Source organism: Saccostrea cucullata, unplaced genomic scaffold (assembly GCF_032062105.1).
Source record: "Saccostrea cucullata isolate Sc308-1 unplaced genomic scaffold, CSIRO_AGI_Scuc_v1 ctg140, whole genome shotgun sequence".
Lineage (NCBI taxonomy): Eukaryota > Metazoa > Mollusca > Bivalvia > Ostreida > Ostreidae > Saccostrea > Saccostrea cuccullata.
The window spans coordinates 242,637-263,991 of NW_026927245.1; the positions used below are offsets into that span (position 1 = coordinate 242,637).

General features: G+C 34.8%; 1 protein-coding gene across 2 annotated transcripts in view; it reads left to right on the forward strand.

The window, feature by feature from the left end:
* The first annotated feature begins 178 nt into the window (after positions 1–178).
* LOC134273851 (transcription factor collier-like) overlaps positions 179–21,355 on the forward strand; it is a 28,837-nt gene continuing 7,660 nt past the window's right edge. Inside the window, exons 1-10 of one of the 2 annotated variants that reach the window (XM_062756071.1) lie at positions 179–663; positions 962–1,115; positions 1,472–1,535; positions 3,411–3,466; positions 4,334–4,407; positions 5,918–5,986; positions 15,599–15,680; positions 16,637–16,757; positions 18,002–18,073; positions 18,296–18,426. In XM_062756071.1, the coding sequence (XP_062612055.1) occupies positions 527–663; positions 962–1,115; positions 1,472–1,535; positions 3,411–3,466; positions 4,334–4,407; positions 5,918–5,986; positions 15,599–15,680; positions 16,637–16,757; positions 18,002–18,073; positions 18,296–18,426 (960 nt within the window). In that variant the 5' untranslated portion in view covers positions 179–526. The remainder of the gene's footprint in view (positions 664–961; positions 1,116–1,471; positions 1,536–3,410; positions 3,467–4,333; positions 4,408–5,917; positions 5,987–15,598; positions 15,681–16,636; positions 16,758–18,001; positions 18,074–18,295; positions 18,427–21,355) is intronic. The other variant, XM_062756072.1, reaches the window with a different exon arrangement.

Sequence of the window (21,355 nt, forward strand, 5' to 3'; positions counted from 1 at the left end):
TATCTGATTGGTCCGCAGTCTCCCTAGGATAATGCCCCGTTGGATGGAAGGCGTTCATATTTCAATCAACTTTTCAAACGCGCTATTCTGATTGGCTAAGTAGGTGTCATCGTGGAAGCTTAGGGCCTCCCGTGGGATATATTACTTTCCTTAGGGATATAGCTCCTTACACCGTACACGAGAATGCAACAAAGTTTAGACCCTCGAGATTCACGGGGCTAGCACCCGAGCGATACAGAAAACGGGGTAAATAATCCTATATCTTTTTGCAAAATAACGGTGCCAAACAATAAGATAACATTTCTCTTTTCTCTCTCATATGGGATTCGACGTAAAACAATTCTCAACATCAACGGGCGACAGAGATATATTTGATGTTTCAAATGTATTATGTTCCATCAACAAGTGTGTGAGGTCTCTTTACAAAGTTACAATGGAGTGTTAAATTTTTAGTGATTTCTAGTATTTACGAAGCTATGTTTTCTTAAGGAGATTCGGTGTTTTTTCCCTGTGTGTAATATTGTACATGTTCATTACGGCTCCCCCACCCGTGACATCCGTTAGAAGTCCCGACCCCCCATCCATGAAGGAGGAACCCGTCGCCCCTGTCCAGACCAACCCCATACGGAACTGGATGCAGCCCACGAGTCTGGACCAGGGCAAGTAAGTATACAAGCTTATTATACAATTTATTTATCACTTCACTAGTCCAAACATAGCACATACGTAAACTAACAAGTGAGGTTTACCTATCTAATGTATTCAATGGGGACCATTATCTATAACAAGAAATGTATCTGTCTGAGGGAAAATAAAAGCAAATGCAAGATTCTTCAGCTTTATCACCGGAAAAATGCACCAGCGATGAAAACCGAGCGCCAGAGTGGCCCCTCAGGTATTCAATCTGCCATTTTCCAATAAGTTTCACGTTTCCCACAGGAGAATAACTTTTACTTTACAGTGTGGGGTTCGGAAGAGCACATTTTGAAAAGCAGCCACCGAGTAATCTACGGAAAAGTAACTTCTTCCATTTTGTGCTGGCGTTGTATGACCGGCAGGGACAACCCATTGAAGTGGAGAGGACTGCCTTCATTGACTTCGTGGAAAAGGATCAGGTCCGTATTTCAGCCGTCGCCGTTCTTTTTTTAAAGGATTTCTCTGTTACCGTCTCAGGTCGTATTTCGGGCCAGGTCCCTTATCCCTTACGTCAATTTAAAGAGGATTGTTTTATTTCATTTTCCGATAATATAAATTAATATTGTGAACAGTTTTGTCATTCAAAATTTGGCCTAAAGTTCATTAATACAATTGCGGAAACACCTTGTAAACTTTTATTTCATTCGGTCATTTTTTTCTCTTTTAGGATAAATTAATCAGACTTAAAATATTACTCAAATCCTTGATATGTATTTTTATCTAAATTGTTTATATCAAATTGTTGCGACTTTATTTTTCTTAATTTTTTTTTCAGGAATTAGAAGGCCAAAAAACGAATAATGGAATACATTACAGGCTCCAGTTATTGTACGCTAATGGTAAGTGCCAACTGCTTTTGAATATTCAAATTTTAAATTTTCTCCGCTAGATATTTATTTTTATATTTATATTATATAGAAAATTATGAGAATATCGATATATAAAAATGATATATATAATGATATGCAATATATATAATGATGACTATTACTAATGTTTAAGACAATGTCTCTTGAACAATTAATATTGACTTCTTTATTAATTTTGAATCTATATCTCATTTAGATGTACATTACATTATGCACTAACGAACTCTACATGTTTTAATTTATCAATGTAATATGTTGTTTGAAATTAGAAGGCCCCGGGGAAGAATAGTACCTGGTACTAATCGGGTTACCTTCTCTAAATAAAGCATTATTATTATTATTATTATTATAAGCAACTTCTGCAGTTCTGGGAATTTAAATAAATTCAGGATTGAAAGTACGATAAACTGAATTATTAAAGACTTTCCCAAGTATAGTTAATTATTTCCTGTCAGTTTTATACATTATTAAAAATTGAGAATAGTTCTTTCTGATAGACACAATAGCAGTATGCTATCTTTAATTTATTTGTCCATTTTAAAATTCTCAATTAACGAGAAACAACAACTCCACATAATTTTACGCTAAATGGATTTTGCATATTTTTTTATTATCGCCTGAATGCATCACATTGCGAAGAGTTTTTATGGAGTGTTCATACAGCACTTTTGTCACCTTTTACGGAGCAGATTGAATTAAGTCGGGGGAGAAAATGATAGGATCGAATAAACGTTTGTTGAAAAAAAATACATCACTCAACGTACTCCGACAATGGTAAAATGGTAACATATAGATTCTCTAAAGAAAGAAGGTCGTTATATCCCAAACCCATAACAATGAACCTAATTCGGCCGGGTCTCCGAGTTTTACCGAATTCTACCTTCTCTGACAGATGGCGGATGAGATTCTGTCGAACTAGAAAATAACAGTTTCTTTAAATAATGGATCGTATTGATTGTATTAAGGAGAAAAAAAGGCAGAAAGCAAGAAAGAAAGAACTGCATAGCTTATAATTTATTAACGTGAATCTTTTGGGTGCTGGAGCCGATTCTTTTCATTTTATTTTAGTACAGTATTAATTATTCAGTTTCCTTGAGTAAGATTTTTCTCTTCACAATAACGGGAACTGGTGGCCATAGGCTTGGAAAATTCTGGTTATGAGATCAGAAATGATGAAGACATTTTGTGTTGTCAGTCGTCCGTGGATTTTTCTCGTGTAACACGCTCTCTCTCCGAGATTACGGACACGCTCCGATGGTTTTTATCTGGGAACATTAGAGTGACGATTCCGTTAGGTGTAGATGTAAATTGTTTTACCCTGCGACGTATTGTTTTATCATTAATTTCTGGCCACCCACTGCTTAAATTCGAATGCAATTCTTTATTTTGGCGAAGAAGACATCGAAGAAAAACGAGTTAAACACAGCACAAAAAAGCAGAAATTTTTACTTGGATTTCTGAATATGCTTGCTCATTTTAAAAGTCGTTTATTTTATTATACCTTATTGATAAAGCACAATCTCGTGTAGAATTTTAAAAATGTGCTAAAATGCCAGCAAAGTAATTTTTTTTTGATAAATGATGTCTGTTCGTTTTTTTAAATGTTGATATACTATTACTTTTAAATAACTGGGGGAAAATAGTTTCGTAATTGCAATTCTAATAAATTAATTATAATAAAATCCTCTGAAATATAACCAATATTGATCACCAATTTCTCTCAATATAAAGCATTCAATTTCTAAAATACAATGAAATTGCTAGTTTCAATTTTCACTCGCATCGTTATTCAGTGATGCAGTTCAAAAACTATTCTAACATTTGTAATTGTTAATTTTTTTTCAGGAGTACGGCAGGAACAGGATCTTTTCGTTCGTCTCATCGATTCCGTCACAAAACAGGTAGCAATTTATCCCCCATATATCTTTAATTACTTGATAATTGATAGCATTTTAAGCTAATGAATATGACTTGTAACCCAAGAAGTTTCTAATGCATGAATAAATATTTATCCGTTATTGCAAAAATTCCACCGCCATTGGATAGATGATATGCCGAGTTTTCCTGGACAACGTGCCTTAAATTCCGCAACTGTCAGAGGTGTCACGAAGGTATTCCAGAGGTGTCACGGAAAATTTGCCGCTAAATCGCCACCAAAGTTCTACCGTTTTGCAGAATCGTAATTGTGGAAGGATGGAGGAGAATTTATAATCCTCTCATTTTGACCCCTATTTACATCTGATATTTATTAGAAGACGAAAATGAAATTTGTCCTATGATTTTCGAGTCTCATTTGCAAGAGGAAATGTAACAACGAACTATACACTATTCATTAAGCAAGCAATACCAGCTTTAAATTTCAGAGGCATGTTCTGTTTTGTATTTTTGTGAGAATATCCGGAGCATATGGCGAGTCGCTAAATTCTTGGTTATAGATGTAAATGAAGTCAGTACAATAGACCAATTTTCTCCTCGCGTATCCGAGAGAGGCGTTCATTGAATATTGCCACCGCGTTTCTTGAGTGAAGAAATAAGGCTATGAATGTAATTTGCCCGAGCGGCGTTCGTTGTAAGCGTTTATATTACCAAACGGACTCAAATTCAGCATAAAATCAATTAATCGACGACTATGCATTGACCCCAGAAATGTCTAAAATTGACAGCAGTGTTCATTTTATTTGTAACGCCCTTCGAACAATTTTGATTTGAATTTTTCAAATTGCTCAGTTTTATATATTTTTAAGTAGTTTATTTTCATTTTCCTGCAGGCAATTATCTACGAGGGACAGGACAAAAACCCCGAGATGTGCCGAGTGTTACTCACACATGAAGTCATGTGCAGGTACTCAATAAATCATTTACTGGCTCTCTCTCTTTTTTAGTTCAATCGACCAAAAACTAATCAACGCAGGAAATAGATTTGAGCAAATTTTACTTAATTCTTTTAATTCTTAGTATCATCTTAAAAATCAAATCCGGTTGAAATTAAATCTAAATAATTAAATAGAATAATCTTTGTAAACTGGATTTGTTCACCTGAAAATAATTACCCATTTCGTGCGTTAGCATTTTGAAATAATTATTCAGTAAATTTTACACCTTAGTAACAATTGCAACAAGCAAAACAGAGAGTGTTTATTTGTGTCCGTAAATACAACACTTCTAACTGTTTTGTTGACAACACACAACTCGGTCCCCCTCCTCAAACAATGATAGCGTTCTTATCCTCCGGACATTATATTTACATTCATAACAAATTTAGCCCCATTACTTTTCATTTATCACTCCCCACAATCTGTTTCCCCTGTCTGAACCATCTGGAGCGGGGCTGTCTCCCCCCTCTATGACCTCATTACTATGCCCCTCCCGCTGTTTGGGGACGTCCGCATTTGATTATTACATATTGCTCGATTGATCAACGCCTAGGTTCAAACGTTTTTAATTAATCTTGTCTTTATGTGGAATCAAGCGAAAATTAAGCATGCAATCTATAAGTGAATTTATAGACTAAAAGTTGATGCTCTGTCATTCTAATTACCATCGAAATTGGAAGTCTTTACTTTATTCGAATTTTTGCCTGTATTTTACTCTTATGGTTTTTTAGAATTAAAATTAAACACAATAAATATGAAAAAAAAAATAAATATTAATAAAGATCAATTTTATCCACCGTTCATTAAGTTTCAAGCTCTTTGTCCAAGTACACTGTATGAGTTATTCATTAATAATTTCTTAGATACCAGTTTTATTCCTATATGATAATTTATATTTTTTACAACGAAACAAATACAAGCAAGATTAAATTACAGCAATGTACATGATGTAGGCAGTAAGCATTTGCATTTAATTGTTGTATTGGCTGTGTATGAAATAATTCCGTGGACTTCATATTCTTAAACAATTAATAAATAAAAAAAAAATTTAAAGTTTAAAAAAGGAACTTTCTAAACTCTAATCTGCTTTTCTTTCCCGTCCTTGTTGTATATCAGTTACTTATTTCGTATTATTTTTAAAAAAAATGTCTTATTTTAAGTTAGACAACATGTTCCTGAATTATAATTTTTCCCATGAATTTGTCATTGAGATATGGCTACTTTATAAATTTTCCTTACAAAAAAATTAAGGTACAGTGCATGGACATTATCAGGCATATGAGCAAGATATCCCATAGGAATGGCAGTTGTACTTTATATACCTATTGGAAATTACTTAGCATTGCTAATATATTTTTTGGTGTTTTTATTTTGAAAACAGGCACAAAAGATATTTGATTGACGTGTCGCAAGACCTTAAAGAAGTGCTTTTCTTTCATTTGAATAAAAAATTGTTTATTTATTTGTTTTTGTTTGTAGTCGGTGCTGCGACAAGAAAAGTTGTGGAAATAGAAACGAAACACCCTCCGACCCCGTCATTATTGACAGGTAGGGTCACTTCTCTTTTATTTATTTATTTATCAGTGGGTTTTGATACAAAAGTCTGTCATTTAACGAGCACCGATCTCTAAAGGTGTCCATTTTCTCGGGTCATAACCTTTAGTTCCCGATATTAGCAATTTTCTTTAATTTTCTCTTTGAGTTCTGTCTAATTACAAATCAGACCGTCTTTTGATATTTCCCCTTCCGACATCTCCAGCACATGTGTCAGACATTGAATCTGTCCACGTGTGACGAGAAAACAAAACCTGTCCCGTTCAGACCAGGTGTTTCCGATGCCGAGACAGCGGCACCCCACGGGCCTCCAAATCAAATGGTGTGATTTTCCGATCGTTTCCGATAATTTTTACTATTGACTAGAAAACAATTTACTGTAGATATTTTTGACTGTGCGTAGGAATTTTATTGCTTATTTTGTTTTTTGTTTTGCTTGATAACTGAATATAGAAAGTTAACTGTCTTCACATCACAGCGAAATGGGAAGATGCTCTATACTTTTGATATTGAAAACCTTAAGAGCAAGTCTGTAGCATCATTATTGAAGCGATTTTGAAGTCTGGTCTATTTTCGATATTCTTTATTTGTCAGGAAACTTATTTCAATTACTTTGCAACCTTTTGTACTGGGTAAAATACAAAAGCCTAATGTCGCATTAATCTCCACGCCAAAGACCAGCGCTCTCCGAAAGATTAAAAACTAGATTTATTTGCAACTAGAAAATGAGATAATATCATTTCTTTTTTGACCCGGTATTAATGAATTAATTCCGAGAGTTAATAGCGCAAAAACCACGGAGAATGAAGTTCTTGTGTGGTGTCCCCTAAAAGATTTCTATAGAAACACTCTTCACCAGATCGATGGACCAGCGCTTCATTCAGTTTTTATATGCAGCTTTATGAAGTGACATTTACGACTTGAAAATCTTAAAAGCAGACACCCAGCTCCATATAGATTCTTTTTATCCGGATTTACTCTAAATTATTTGGCTTAATTTCAACAAAATCCACGAATCTATCTATCAGCATTGCAACAAGTATATGAGCAAAGCGATGCAAAAGGTTTTTGATATGCTGTGATCGGAAATTATTTTGAAATCAATTTAATATCAGGCTCCTTTCATTCATGTTTAATTAACCACTGTATATTAATATTGCGAAGTACATTTACATAACAGCTGTTTAATTGTTTAATTAATTTACCTATCATTCTGTAAACTATTACGAAACCATTTCCCACAATTCCCTGGGGGTAGCCATCATGCTTACGTGTTGTTGCTGCTTGAATGAAACCGAGCGCGTTCCATTGATCACATATCCCCCGGGGAAGATACAAGTGAGAAAACGGCAGAAGGGTTATTTTCAGAGTAAAGTGACTACTCCAAGATCGTTGAATTCTTCTCGACTTACGTGCTAAAAGTCTTTACATTAACATGTGTGTTCATCTAATATTACTGTTACATGTACCGCAGAACACACCTATATGATAATTTAAGGACAGATGATACAAACAAAAAATCGGATGCCTGGATCGGTATATATAGTTTGGCATAATTTCATTGCAAATGATGCAAATAATAAATTTCTAGAATATAAAGAAATTGTAAACCTTCTTTGATGTTCAAACCTCTGCCCTTCTGTAGCCATCCTTATTAATCTATACAAATATTTTTTCACTTCAAATCCCATTTTTGTGAAATTTTGAATAAAAAATTAAAAAGTACGCTGTGAAACTTTTTCATTTTACTCATTTAAATATGACCCAAGTTGTTATTTTCAAATTTTTTGACATCATTTAGTTTGTATCATCTGTCCTTAACTTTAAAATTTACAAAATCATAAGACTTCGATAAAGATGTGATTTTTAAAACTGTTTATATATTCAATAAGTTTACTTTTTCAAAGATATGAATTGTTTTAAAGAATTTTTCAGAAAAAAAATCCACGAAAAATTAAAAACAGCATGCACAAAATTATCGTCTGTAAACACTAGATAGACAGATACACAAAAGATCATTAGAACTTTCCACACCTTCCCATACTCCACATCATTACATAGATATCTCAGAGCTAACCGATTGAAATATTTACTGTAAATCTTTTTTTACACAATATAAATTTCTCAGAATTCAGAAAAACAGGAGCAGACACTGAAAAGAGAGATTGTCTGAGGTTTTATCGCCTCTATGTAACCAGGGTGACAATTTGGCACGTCATATTTCCAATTTACTTTCACGAGTGTAGTTTTATTGTCAAATAATTTTGTATATTTGTGCATCTTTCTTTTGCTCTAAGTTTAAAGTGGGATTCTGGTCTTCACTTCCATTAATCTTTCACTAGGATGACTAAAACAAAGCTACAACTTTATTTATTAGTCTGTTCATTTTGGCCGGTGATTTTTTGTGGATGGACTAATTGACGTTTATGATTTTTATGAACCCTATCGCTCTGCATCAACCCAAGAGAAATAGGATTTACTGAAAATTCCTTTCAGAAAAACAGTGGTCAATTCCAATATCAATAACGATTTTTCTAGATGAATTATTTGTCAAATTCAGAAGATTAGCGAATAAATGGAATAAGATGCGGCCTAGAGCTTTTAACCGCTGCTACAATGCATTATGATATTACTCCGCTAAACTTGTAATTATTTTAGGACCTCTATAATATCCATATCAAACGGTCGTTAAAGCCATATCTTAAGAAACTTTGCTCGTGGTTTGTCATCAAAACAAATCATAACATGATAACACTGTTAAGTGTAGTATTATATACAAATATGCACGTTTTCAATAATATTTGGGTTTTACTGGGAGTACTTAGAGATGTACCAAAGGACTGCTCCAGTACCAATACTGACGCATGTCAGGATAATTGGGTAGAATTTTTGTATATTGTCTAAAACAAAACCTTTAAATTAATTTTTGTGACTAAAGATATAATACAGAGACGTCAGTTGACGGATCCTCTAACAGTCGGGGTCAGTTCCGATGACATCCTCTTTTCCAGACCCCCGTAATTTCGGTCCATCATCATATAATCACATTGGTAAAGTTGCAGGCCCGAATGCTGGTCTATCATTTCTCTGTCAGTGGTTAAAGCGATAGCGCGGTTAAAGCGATCGCAGGCTTTCAACTGCACCATTACCGCTTTTAATATGATACCAAAGAAGCTCACACTGGCTCGTTCAAATGTGGCGGTGACGGAGCGACTTCCAAATTAAGTTTGACAATATTTTTATTGCACGCCGATGCCTCCAGCTTCCAGGAAGCGGTCACGTCACGATCGCCCGAAGATGATACGCGCCTTAATAGGGTGTGTTAAGTCGTTCTGTTTGTCTGGTTTGACGATAGAAGTTTTTCAGAATCAATATTTGGAAACTTCATTTTTTATTATTCTCCAAATTGGTGTTTCTGCAAAATAAAAATTTACACTCTCCAAAAATTCGTCATTTTTTGTGCCAGGCCTGAAGCGTTCTCTAGTTTCTTTGTCTCTGTCCTTAAGCACTGTTAAGATGCCAGTATTTGAAAGTTCTGAATTCTGTAACAGCCAAGAAAAGCAATGCATGTTTTTGTAAATAATAAGAAGAGACAAACGTGAATTCTGCAGCACATTTACAGACATATATATAGTTATATTGTTCTGTGTATGATATCAAAACACCATATAAAACAGGCCTCACAAATAATTCATGATTGCTGCTTTATACATCTCCTAGGTCCAATCGATCAGACAAGTACTGATATTTCCTCTCATAAAAACTGCCGGTTAAAGGTGCCAAACATTTGAATTCCATCATATATGGGTATAACCAACATATTAAGATATTATTATTGGGAAAAATCATTTTTTAAAAAGCTGAAAACCAAAACGGTATTGGTTTTGAAATTGCATATACAAGTACGACATTTGATATTTCTTTCACAATGAGCATGTCACAAAACTTTTTTCTGAAATATTAAAATAAATAGAATGAATAAATTCACTTTATTTTTAGTTATTGTGAGGTTATTTTGTAAATTACAACTAAATTTATTGCATCAAATTAATCTTCGTTCGAAAAATCAGAATGGTTGACTTCCATGCCTTCTCTTATGTAATTCATAAAAAAAGAAAAAAAATCTCGCAGTGCAAGTCTCAGGGGTTTTTCCTAATGATAAGTAAGTGTTCGAAAGAGCGCTTGTTCATCGTTTACGGCACGGATTTTGCCTTTTCGGTGTTTCCGATAGAGAGATATTGCCTTGATCATATCTACCCGATTCAATTTAGCGGCCCCTGGTGGGACGAATTTAACAAATAAAACTTACGATCTTTGAATGAAGATGAGAAGCACTGTATATTGCTGATTATGAAGGCTTCGGCGGCGTCCCTCTGGAATTCTCGCTTGCAGAACAATACCGAAGTCCGTAACTAGCAGCACTCCGAACCCGATAATTCTATTTCGCCATTAGTTTAACCCGGGGTCCTCGCGGGGTTTGGGATCTTGAATATTCATACGCACTATTTGGTGTAATTTGTCAAGAGAACAATTAGCCTATTAGGTAGGTTTGTTAAATCTATTTAGACAAAGGGTCCCTGATGACTCTTTATGTTCACAAAAACGTCGGTTCTGAAGAGGAGCTTCGTTAACAATGCTTCATCGCCGCCATTCTATTCTTTTCGTCGTTATCTGATGCAGATCGAACTTGTTTGTAAATACAGTTTACAAACACGACCAAATAAAGATTACCAATTATCATTCCATAATTAGCAAATGTGAATAAAGAGTATAGCATAAATCAGAAAGAAACTAATTTAATCAATGTGAATTTGAAAACCATTTCCTTAAACCATCGCTAATAATTTGTGACAATTCTGCAGCAGAAAGAGAATAGTTTATGATCTTTTAAAAAATTTGAAACTCTTTCCAAACAAAGCTCTTTTGACGTAAAGAAATTTGGACAAGTAGGAGAGAATATTTCCATTAAGAATGATGGAAATGGTCTAGTTTTGGCCAGAGCCATCCATCATGGCGACCATTTAGCCGTGCTAATACGATTAACACTCTAAAGTCGTCTGCTGACGACCGAGAGGAAGGCGAACGCGGGGCAGCCATTACAAAATTTACTACAGGGTGACAATGTTTATGGCGATTTGGACTCGGGCCGCAGATGGATAAGTATGCAGAAGTCGCCGAGAGCCGATAATTGAAACTGAATTTGTCGTTGGTTTGTTCAGAAATATATTTTGTCATTTATCCAGAGCCAGTGATTGCTCTTGGTTTATATGGCGACGTTGACGGTACAATACAACCCCCGCGGGACCTTTGATCCTCATTTTCTGAGTTCAGTATTTATATTGGAAGTCAGATTGAGGGGCAAAAAGAAAGCTTCTATAAATGAGAGCACAAACCTTTATCTTAATGTGCTCGCTGTCGAAGAAGCTCATGAGTTAATCAACTTCCGCTGGAAGTGATAATATTCACGTGCCCCGGATATAAAAGATCTAATCGGCACGTGGACCTCGTGCTAATTATCATAAATTACGAGCGTTTCGCCTTTTGTGCATCCACTTCTGCTAGTTACCGCGATAACCGAAGACCCGTTTGAAATGATGTGGCTGGTGCCAGTTTCCGATGAGAAACGACACGGAAAATATGGCAAAATTGTCTCACGGAAAGAGATGAATGCTTATTGGTGATATACAAGTGATAAAATTCATAAAAAAAGAGTTTTTAAAAAAATATATCATATTTTATAATTTAACAATACATGTACGTTCTTAAGAAAAAAAAATACACATATAAATTGAAAATATCATAAAATCTATTATACAAATGAATTACGAAGCCGGAGTCATCGACTTGTGAACGTGTTATTTAGTGGGAAGAATTTGAAGTCTACAATCCTCTCCTGTTCGTATAAAACGGAAGGTTGACTGTCTTTAGAAATGTGGACGACTAATTAGACGGAGAATTCCCGGGGGTTTCCGATTGGTTGGAGAACAATTACGTTAGATAGTTAGTAGTCCTGTCGAGGCCGGACTCGTGACGTGGCAGCCGTCTCCAGGGAATGTTCCCGCCAAGATGTACGTCTGCTTCGTCCAACAGATCATTTCTTGTAACTAAAATTCTTGCTAAACTATCTTTTCAGAATCTTCGGTGTTTCGATTTTTGTCTTATAATTGGATTTATCAATTTTGATGGGAGAATTCGTCGAGCGATCAGATATTACTGCATAGAAGGTCATACACACTTTGAAATTGTGTGTATATCTTTGAAACATTAGAAATTATCAATCATTTGAAAAGGTGATTTTCTGGGCGCGGTTTCATGGCAGGAATTGGTCATAATACAAGTCATCGTAAAGAGCGGGGAATTTGTTTATCTTTTGATGTAACATTGTTTAAACTGCTCATTAATGGCCTTGCCACAGTATCTATTTCACCTTTTCGCAGAAAGAAAAATATAAACCCTCGTTACTACATGTTTGTTTGTGTATTTAGGACTCTCTTGGGAACTAATTTTCACTTGGTGTATCACTCCGCTGTAAATGAAAACATTTGTATTCCCATCCAGCCTAACACTTTTTCAAACAATAATTACCACAGGCGGATGACTCTCCGAGGAAATGAAATGTTCGCAGTTTTCTACAGTAACTTGTCTAAATAAACTAACTTAACATGTTATTGGAATCGCATTCCTGTGATGATATTTAGTCATTTATAATCAACACATAAACGTCACAATTAATCTACGAAATATGTTTCTTCAATAACAAACTATATTGCCAAGATCACGTTAAGTTATTGACACAAGACGTGATTATTTCTACACAGATTAACCGCTAACATTATATAATTTCTTCTATGAAATAAGTTAGTCTGTCAGTTTATAATTAAGACGTGCTTGTCTCTCTCTGTCATTGATCTTTGATGTGTGAAATCCAAAGACAGCCCAAGGAGCACACATCGGGTTCCTCTAATTGCCGTAACCCCTTTAACCCTAAGCACCCAACACAACCGACTCCCCAAGAGAGTACTTGTTCAATTTAGTTTCGTAGCTTATTTTGCTAATCAACCCGATTTTGGTTTTACCCCAATCTCTTGGTCCTGTGATCAATAGTGCATTCTGCAAATAGAATGATAGAGTTGTATTATCGTCAATATTTCTGCCTTCAAATAGGTCCACAGGGATGAGACAAGCATATCAGAGCAACAGAGAAGGCTCTGATAAGACTTTTTCCCAGGATTAGTACATTTCTCTCAGTATCTATTCACTTTTACAACAGCACATTCTTCTATCAAACGAGATAAAAATCTTTACACCAGGAAAGCAAGATCACAGTAGAAGAAAGCATTCTAATGCTTTTGTTATGCGTTAAAAGCTGACAAAATGGCATCAAATGTTGTAGTGTGAAAACATTGAAAGCTGATCATTAAACAACAAAAGACAAAAAAATGTTTCAGAAACTTGGAAAGCAGTACTAAATTATTAAATTTCTATCGATTTGGAAATTTGAATTCTGCAAATTAAACATTGCATATTTTGCGAGCCTTTGCTGCGGTCCTGCTATGATCTTGTTGATTGATGTTGTATCGTTAATTAAATAACTTTTCCCGTGTCATACGAGACCTGTTCCGGAAAGCTTTAACAAAATATCATTAGTTGATGGTTCCTGTTGAACGCCAGCAATTCCGATCCGACTGTGTCTCTTGCTCTCATTCAATAACAATAATGGTCTCTATTTGAAGTGTGTCGCTACATGTTATCGATCGGGATCGCGACTCAGGTATTACCGACATTAATGTGCCGATTCCGGGATGCTATGTCGTCTGATGTTTGGAATCAAATGGTGCGATGACTTGAAAATGATGAGGAAATTGCAATATTTCCGCCATTATGGATTAACTTGTCCAATCAACATAACACGCGGCATGAAAGTGAATCAAAACAAATTTATTACTATATAAAGTTTTCTTTTAGCATCTGTTTCTTTTTTCTGTTACTATATTGCTTACGCTTTGGTAAGAGGTCTGTCGTCCGTGTGTTTGTGTGTTTTCCGTTAATTTCCGTCAATAGAACGATACACAATTAGATTACACTAAGATGATTCATATGATTTCAACAAACTGTGTTACGATAGTAACAATTTCTTGAAATTCTACTCCTCTAACAACAATCGTAATTTTTACACAGGCACAATGTAGAAAGAATCGAGGCTGGAAGGCGTATATTATTATCGGTGGTATTAACAGCTCTTAGAGTATGTGAAAATCTTTAAAAAATGTTACTCCTATTGTTTTGATCTTAATAAAAATTGAACAACAGAATACACAATCTTAAAATTTAAAAACTTATAAATTCAAATGAAGGTTCTACTTTTTCTCCTTCCATTGTAAGAAAAAGCAGTAAAGCTGTAATTTATTGAGTTACTTTAGGATCTTTACTTTTCGTCTTCTTTTTTTAATATAGTTAAGATAATTACATATTTTTGAACATTTCATCTATATGAAAAATTATCGTTTGACAGTATAAAAATAAATACCGAAATAAATAAATCTTGAGGACGAATAGAATGGAGTTGGGAAGGAATAACTTTTTTCGGAGAAAAAGACCTAATGTTGAAATTTTAAATAAGCATCAGCCATTGTAAAATGTAATAGAATATGTGAACCGTACGTCTTTTGATATGTATGAGAGATTGTCGGTAGACAACTAATTGCTTTACTGTAATTCTGGTACGGTTTTACACGGAAAGTCTCGCGAGATCTCGGATCCAATCATTTATTGATACACAGGTAATTTTCTCACTCCACTTATACGGGCCTCTGGGGGGATGGGCTTACACATGAGCAACAATCGTCCCAGGGGGCTGCTCGTCAGGGCAAATAAGATTCAGTGGTGGGAGGGAGTTTCTTCAGGGTACATTTAGTGGAAATAAAAAAAAATGCAAATACCTATTGTTTCCCGGTTAGGGTAAAAAAAAATTATATCTAGAATACAATGCTAAATTTTTATTTTTTTTTTTCATCGTAACATTTTTTTTCGTTTTTCATAACAAAGGAGGTTCAAACTTTTTTAAGGTTGAGTGGGCCAGTTAGGACAAGACTTAGAAATATTATATTTGTCCGTAACTCGATCTTCTCTGTAGGACTAATGGCTAGTATCACACCAAGAAATAACGGTACTCTAGCAAACGTTCCGAAACGCCAGGCCGGGGTACTGCATAATTGATGCTGGTATTGAGCATTTGATAGAGGAATTGATAGTGTATTTCTTTATTACCTGCTACCAGAACTAACCCTTTACATGCAATATCGTCATAAAAACTGGGCCGAGTTTAGCATTCAGCCTTAACGAGAGACTTTAGTCGATTTTGTGTTGTCCTTTCCGGATGCTGCAAAGAAAAACTAGAAAGTAAACCTGAAAATAAAAAAAAATGATTTTTTACATAAATTTCTGGCCAGATGTGAGAAATGGTGGTTTCTGATCAGCCTGGTGTGTCGTTACTACTTTATAGTCACATCACAATGATTAACAGACTGTTATCTGGAGTTCCATCGTCTCTTAATTTAGAACAATTCATTATGTAGACTGACGTAGTCACTGTTCTTTGTTTTGTAGGTTTTTCTTAAAGTTCTTCATGAAGTGCAATCAAAACTGTTTAAAGAATGCAGGGAACCCACGAGATATGCGGAGATTTCAGGTACAAACTGTTCCGATATTTAATTCAATGTCTTAATATACTTATTTAAAAAAAGTATAGTAAATAACGAAAAGAAGTTAATCGCATTTCAAAAAATCAAATGTTAACATGTTTTTAGGACCAAACTAATATTTTTTCGTAGTTGCCTTTTTAGGCAATTTTATTTCTGGATCATCTATTTAAAGTTTCTTTAAAGTAAGATTATTTTCTAGATTGAAAATAAATGCTTAATTACAATATATTTTTCTCCTTTCTTGGTAAGTGGCATTTTGTAATGGGTTTGTCGTTCTATAATCCTAGTTACTGGAAAGTCTCGGAGTTAATGCTTTATTTGAGCAGGAACTTGTCAGAACGAGGCTGCACGATCTCGGAAACAAAGACAAACTGTGATCATTTTCTCAATCCATCTCCCTCTAAACCCTTTAATGATATTTATAAAATCTCTAAAAGAATGTTGATGTATGGTTTTGAAACTCCAGCATTATATTTAACCTAATCCCCAGAAAATGAGACATATTGATAAGATTAGGAGCTCTTCAGTGCAACCTCTTCAACGGAGGCAGAAAAGGTGCTTAGTATAAGGCCGCTCGGGGATTAGAGTGTTTGTCAATGGCTATTAGTTGAAATTTGTGTAATAACAAAGAATAGGTGAAAAAATGAAGTCAGAATGACAACATTGATGATAGGTCGATGAATAAAATAAGGTGATTATAAGAAATTGATCTCGGGAACAACTTGTTCCCTCGGATTAAATATACACCAGAGACGGAATGGAAGTGCAATGGGGAAAATGAGCAATGAAAGCGGATTTTGATGTCTAGGTCTTAATTTACACTTTGTTTATGTTAACAACAATGACATAACATTGACACATAGACAAATAAATGTCAACATAACTAAGAATATAATTCTCTGAAGAGTGAAAAAAATAAAATTTATACCTTCGTTTTTTCCAGGTGGCTATTTGTACGACTATTTCTGTAGACGGAACATTGCTAGCCGTCTCGGATAACATGTTTGTTCACAATAATTCCAAACATGGCCGCCGCGCCAGACGACTGGATCCAACGGACGGAGGTCAGTTACTGCACACATCTTCAAAAATAGTCAATTGTTTCTAACATACTGGTTTTTCTTGTCATTTTATGCGTACAATGTATTCATTATCAATTTTCTTTATCGTTTTATTTCGTTAATTGTGAAAAAGAGAGCCATCACCGAATAGTCTGTACATACAAGTAAATTTCGTTTGCAACGGTATGAGAGACAGGCGAATGTTATAAACTTTTGGGAAAAACACTTCTACCTCTTGGATTATTTGTATTCATTTGTAATCCATTTTGATTTTTTTTTTAATTTCTATTTTGTTTTGTTTCATTTAGTAACGTGTGAAATATATTACGTCAATTTTATCCGTTTATCAAGAATTCTCTGTTTTAAGTTTGGAATGTTAACGAGTTATTTTAGTTATGCTTTCTTAGTTTCAGTTGCTAATATTTTGTCCAGTTACACTTTTTATTATTTTTTTTTGTTTGAGTTGCAAGTCACAACATATTCCATTTAAGTCGTCTTTGGTATTAGAGAATGGTAATTATTCAAGAATGTCCAAACTAGTGCGATCGAGTTACCTAAAAGACAATTAAACATTTGATGGTTGATTATAATTTAAATTAAAATAACAATAGCGCACTCATCCAGACCCCATAACACACCAGCTGTCTAAAATCTGATTCTCCACGACACATCTGTTCCGGAGTGGCCCTTCTTCTACCATCTGTACTCGTGTTTTTTAGATTAATGAATTTAACCCTCCCCTTTTATTAAGACAAAGTCGCTCATTCTTGTCTTCAGTGAGGAAAAAGACAGAAAGCTATCAAGCTTTTCTCAAAAAAGTCGAGCGATAAATGTGTCGAATCAATACACACTTGAAAAATGTTAAGAGCTTTCTACAAGTTCTCAAGTAAATCAAGAGTCCTTTCCCTATTCGTCTTAAGCAGGGAGATGAAAATAATTGCAGCAAATTGATGACATTTAGGAAGCTAATGTCAGTGATTGTAGCTAATTTGTGTACACAGCTAACACTGACGTGTTGGTGGCACAAACAGTTAACAAAAACTTACAGCCCCGTCATTTGTTTACCAAACACTTAATCAAGGTTTTATGATTTAAAACAAGACTTGGAGGAGTGAATGCTTTATGTCAATGCATGATTGATATACTAAAGTCAAGTCTCAGCCATTTTGCATGTCAGCTATAGTTCCATTAATAGCTTAGTATAATGGTGTGAAAATAACTGACACGCGAATATTTCTTATCCCTAGATGCTTGGTTTTTTGCCGACTCGTACACCTCCAGGGCCTTCGGTCGCTACCCTCGTGACGCCGGGGTCATCAGTAAGTATATTACAGCCTATAGGACAGACATGCAGATATAGTGTACCACTGCTTATACAAAGCATCCTCAGTTTCTCTTTGTTTTGCATTTCTTATACTCATAAACACCACCTTGCTTTTGCTTCTTAAAGTTTAGTTAAAACACTTTTGCCTAGATGTTCTTTTAGTTTTCTGTCAAGATAAAGTCAGTCAATAGTCTAGACCACGATTTTCTCTCTATAGCCACGCCCACAATCAAGGCCATTTGTCCCAGTGAGGGTTGGACGTTAGGGGGAACTACCATCATCATCATTGGGGATAACTTTTTTGACGGGCTCCAGGTGGCGTTTGGTTCCGTGTTCGTTTGGAGTGAGGTAAATATCTATGTGTGTTCATACAAAATACCATTTATAGCTTAGAAGAATATTTCAATAGACATTGCACAGAGCCCAAGGAATAAAATGCTCAGGGGACAGAAGTTTAAATATATTTTAATTACAATAGTTTTTATGGCACATAATTATTTAATTTCTTTTTAATCAATACACTTTTATTCATTTTATCAAGGCGGTCACCATATTTAACATAGCTGAGGACTAGAGTTCCCGTTAGTAATCAAGTCCTGTTGAAACTGAACAAGGAAATTTATCATTTTAATCTCCGATATCATCTATTGATCGAGCGTTTAACTGTTTTATTTAAGAGTCAAAATGTAATGTTTCTCTATACCTGGGTCATGATTTGGCAGATGGTTGTTGTAGATAGCCGTGTTACGATCAGTCCTCTCAAAAGCCCAGGAAAGATGAGTCGCGTTCACGTGACATTGCTGGACGACCCGGCTTATAATTTCACATTCTGACACATCATAGAGCAGATTTTTTATTCTGATTACACATGATCGAATTTATGTTTAGTTGCAATTCCTGAAATATTTGAATGTGGAAAATTCTGGTCGTGTATCAAAGCCTGTTAAGGTAAAAATTTTAATACAAATGGACAATTCGTTCCTCGTTCAAGTCGAATCGCCATGAATTAATAATGAAAGACCGAAAGGAGCGAAGGTATATGATCTCGAGATAATTAATTGAAAGTGAATGTCAACCTAACGTCGGAATAAGAGGCTCTAATTGTCAGCTTTGGGTCTTTCCAAGGCGACGAGCTAAGCTCTAAGAACATCAGCATTGTCTTGTTTTAAAGCTGACATGAACTCTTAAAAAGGCATCATTTTTCATCTGTGTACGACTTACTACATTCCTGTACGCCTTTGTCCGCCATATTTCTTCGATTCCGCCATATTTACTTGATAATTTTTGGCCACCTGTACCTGTTATATAAAGCCTCGTGCATTTGTTTCACTTGAGTGATTTTCTAGCCTGGCTGTCGACATGTACACATCTCCGAAAGCATAGCTGTCATAAATCCATAAACTGACCAAATGCATGTTTTGAAAGTTAAACTCCAACAAAAACTAGAACTATACTGAGAAGTAAATTATTTTTGAATGCATTTGCTGCAATTTAGAAAAAATAATACAGAAAACAGCAAAAGCCGTTTGGATATGCACGCATGCAGGTCGAGAGTACGCATCGAACGCTGTGATAAAGATATTTACCTGACTACTGCTATCGCTACAGGGATGTGCACATGTCGAAAGAAATATCCTATTTTACTTTTATTGAAATATGCATCTCAGAGGTCATGTAATCCATTGCTAACTGAACAGTAAAAAATTGTCACCACATAGCACTTGGACACACGTGGTCCACGACGATCAGTCTATTTGGTCAGGGGAAATTTCAAAGGTGGAAATCTGACTGAAAAAGTGCATTTTTTTTTTCAAAAATAAATATTACTCTTGTCTGTATATGTAAATGTAAACAAAATTTACAAACATGGCTTAATTACATTAAATTTATTTTAAAGCATGCAACATTACGAATCATTCATCCTTTGACGAGATTCTCCCGTGAAAGGGGGGGGGGGGGTGGAATGCATAACGCTCTCTGAAAATGATCGGATTTTATTACGATCATATATTTTCATTATAAATAATGTGTATTGGCTTTATTTATTTATTTTTTTTTTTTAATAAAGACCTTTTATAACTTGATTTAAACTTCTTTTTTTTTCTTTTTTTTTTAATTCTATAAACAATAAACGAGTTTGATTCTGTGGTACATGAATAATCAAAATAGAATTCATTGGCGGATCCAGAGGTGGAGTGGGGTTCCAGGGATTGGAACCCCCGGCCTTTATTTTTGTACACACATACAGAGAGAGAGAGAGAGAGAGAGAATGTTTTTTCTGTAATATATAAATATTTACACGTCTAATTATATGAATAATTTGAAGACATAAAAAAAAAGTTCTCTAAATCTGTAATTTTCGCGGATTTGCTTTCCTCTGCGTGCCTTCAATCATTTTTCAATCAATTATTTGAATCTCTTCACCATTTTACAACAGTATACAAAAATCACAAAAATATATAGGTGATTTTATACATAACAGTAGATATATAAAGCATGCGTGAATAAGAAACTAAACAAAAAAATTGTACGTTGCTATGAATGTGAAGTATGGGAATTTAGGCGGGGGGCATATTTTGTTTTTTGTTTTTTCTTTATAAACGAGCACAATTTTATGAGAAAACAGTATATATATCATAATGTGTTTAAAATTAATCACTTTCTGAAATTTTAAGAATAGCATTCTTTCTGAAAGTAGCGAGCTGCACTTTAGTGTGTAATGAAACTCATCTCCGAGTTCTTTTAAATTACAATGGGGATCTTGTCTTGGTAACCCTGGCTAAGGGCTTCGACCACCCACAAGTAGCATGCAAGGAAATTCCAGCTAACTTTTTTACCATTTTGGACCATTTTTAGAAGTAAAACTTTTATGCATGCAATATTTCAATTCGTTAAAGATAAAGGTTTAAAATGTTCCCGTAGTATGCAAAAACTTTTTCTGTGGATAATCTTTGCTGCAGTTTTAAATAAATTAAAATTTTGATTTGGAAGCTCTCTACACATTTTTTGTTTGCAGGAAAATAAGCAGATTCAAGCATGTAAAAGTAATGTACCGAACAGAGCCTCCTTTATCCCCTACAAAAAAGGATTGCATAGAGTGTGGTGCATAGATTTTTTTGTTTTGTTTTTTTGTGTTTGTTTTGTTTTTTGTTTGTTTGTTTTTTTTGGTTTTTTTTTTTTGCTTGTCAACTGATTTTGGAGGTCCCCCCTCAATATAAATTGAAGTGGCTGTGTTGTGATTCTATGAATGAGTGCCAAATTAGCTGGGATTTGCAAG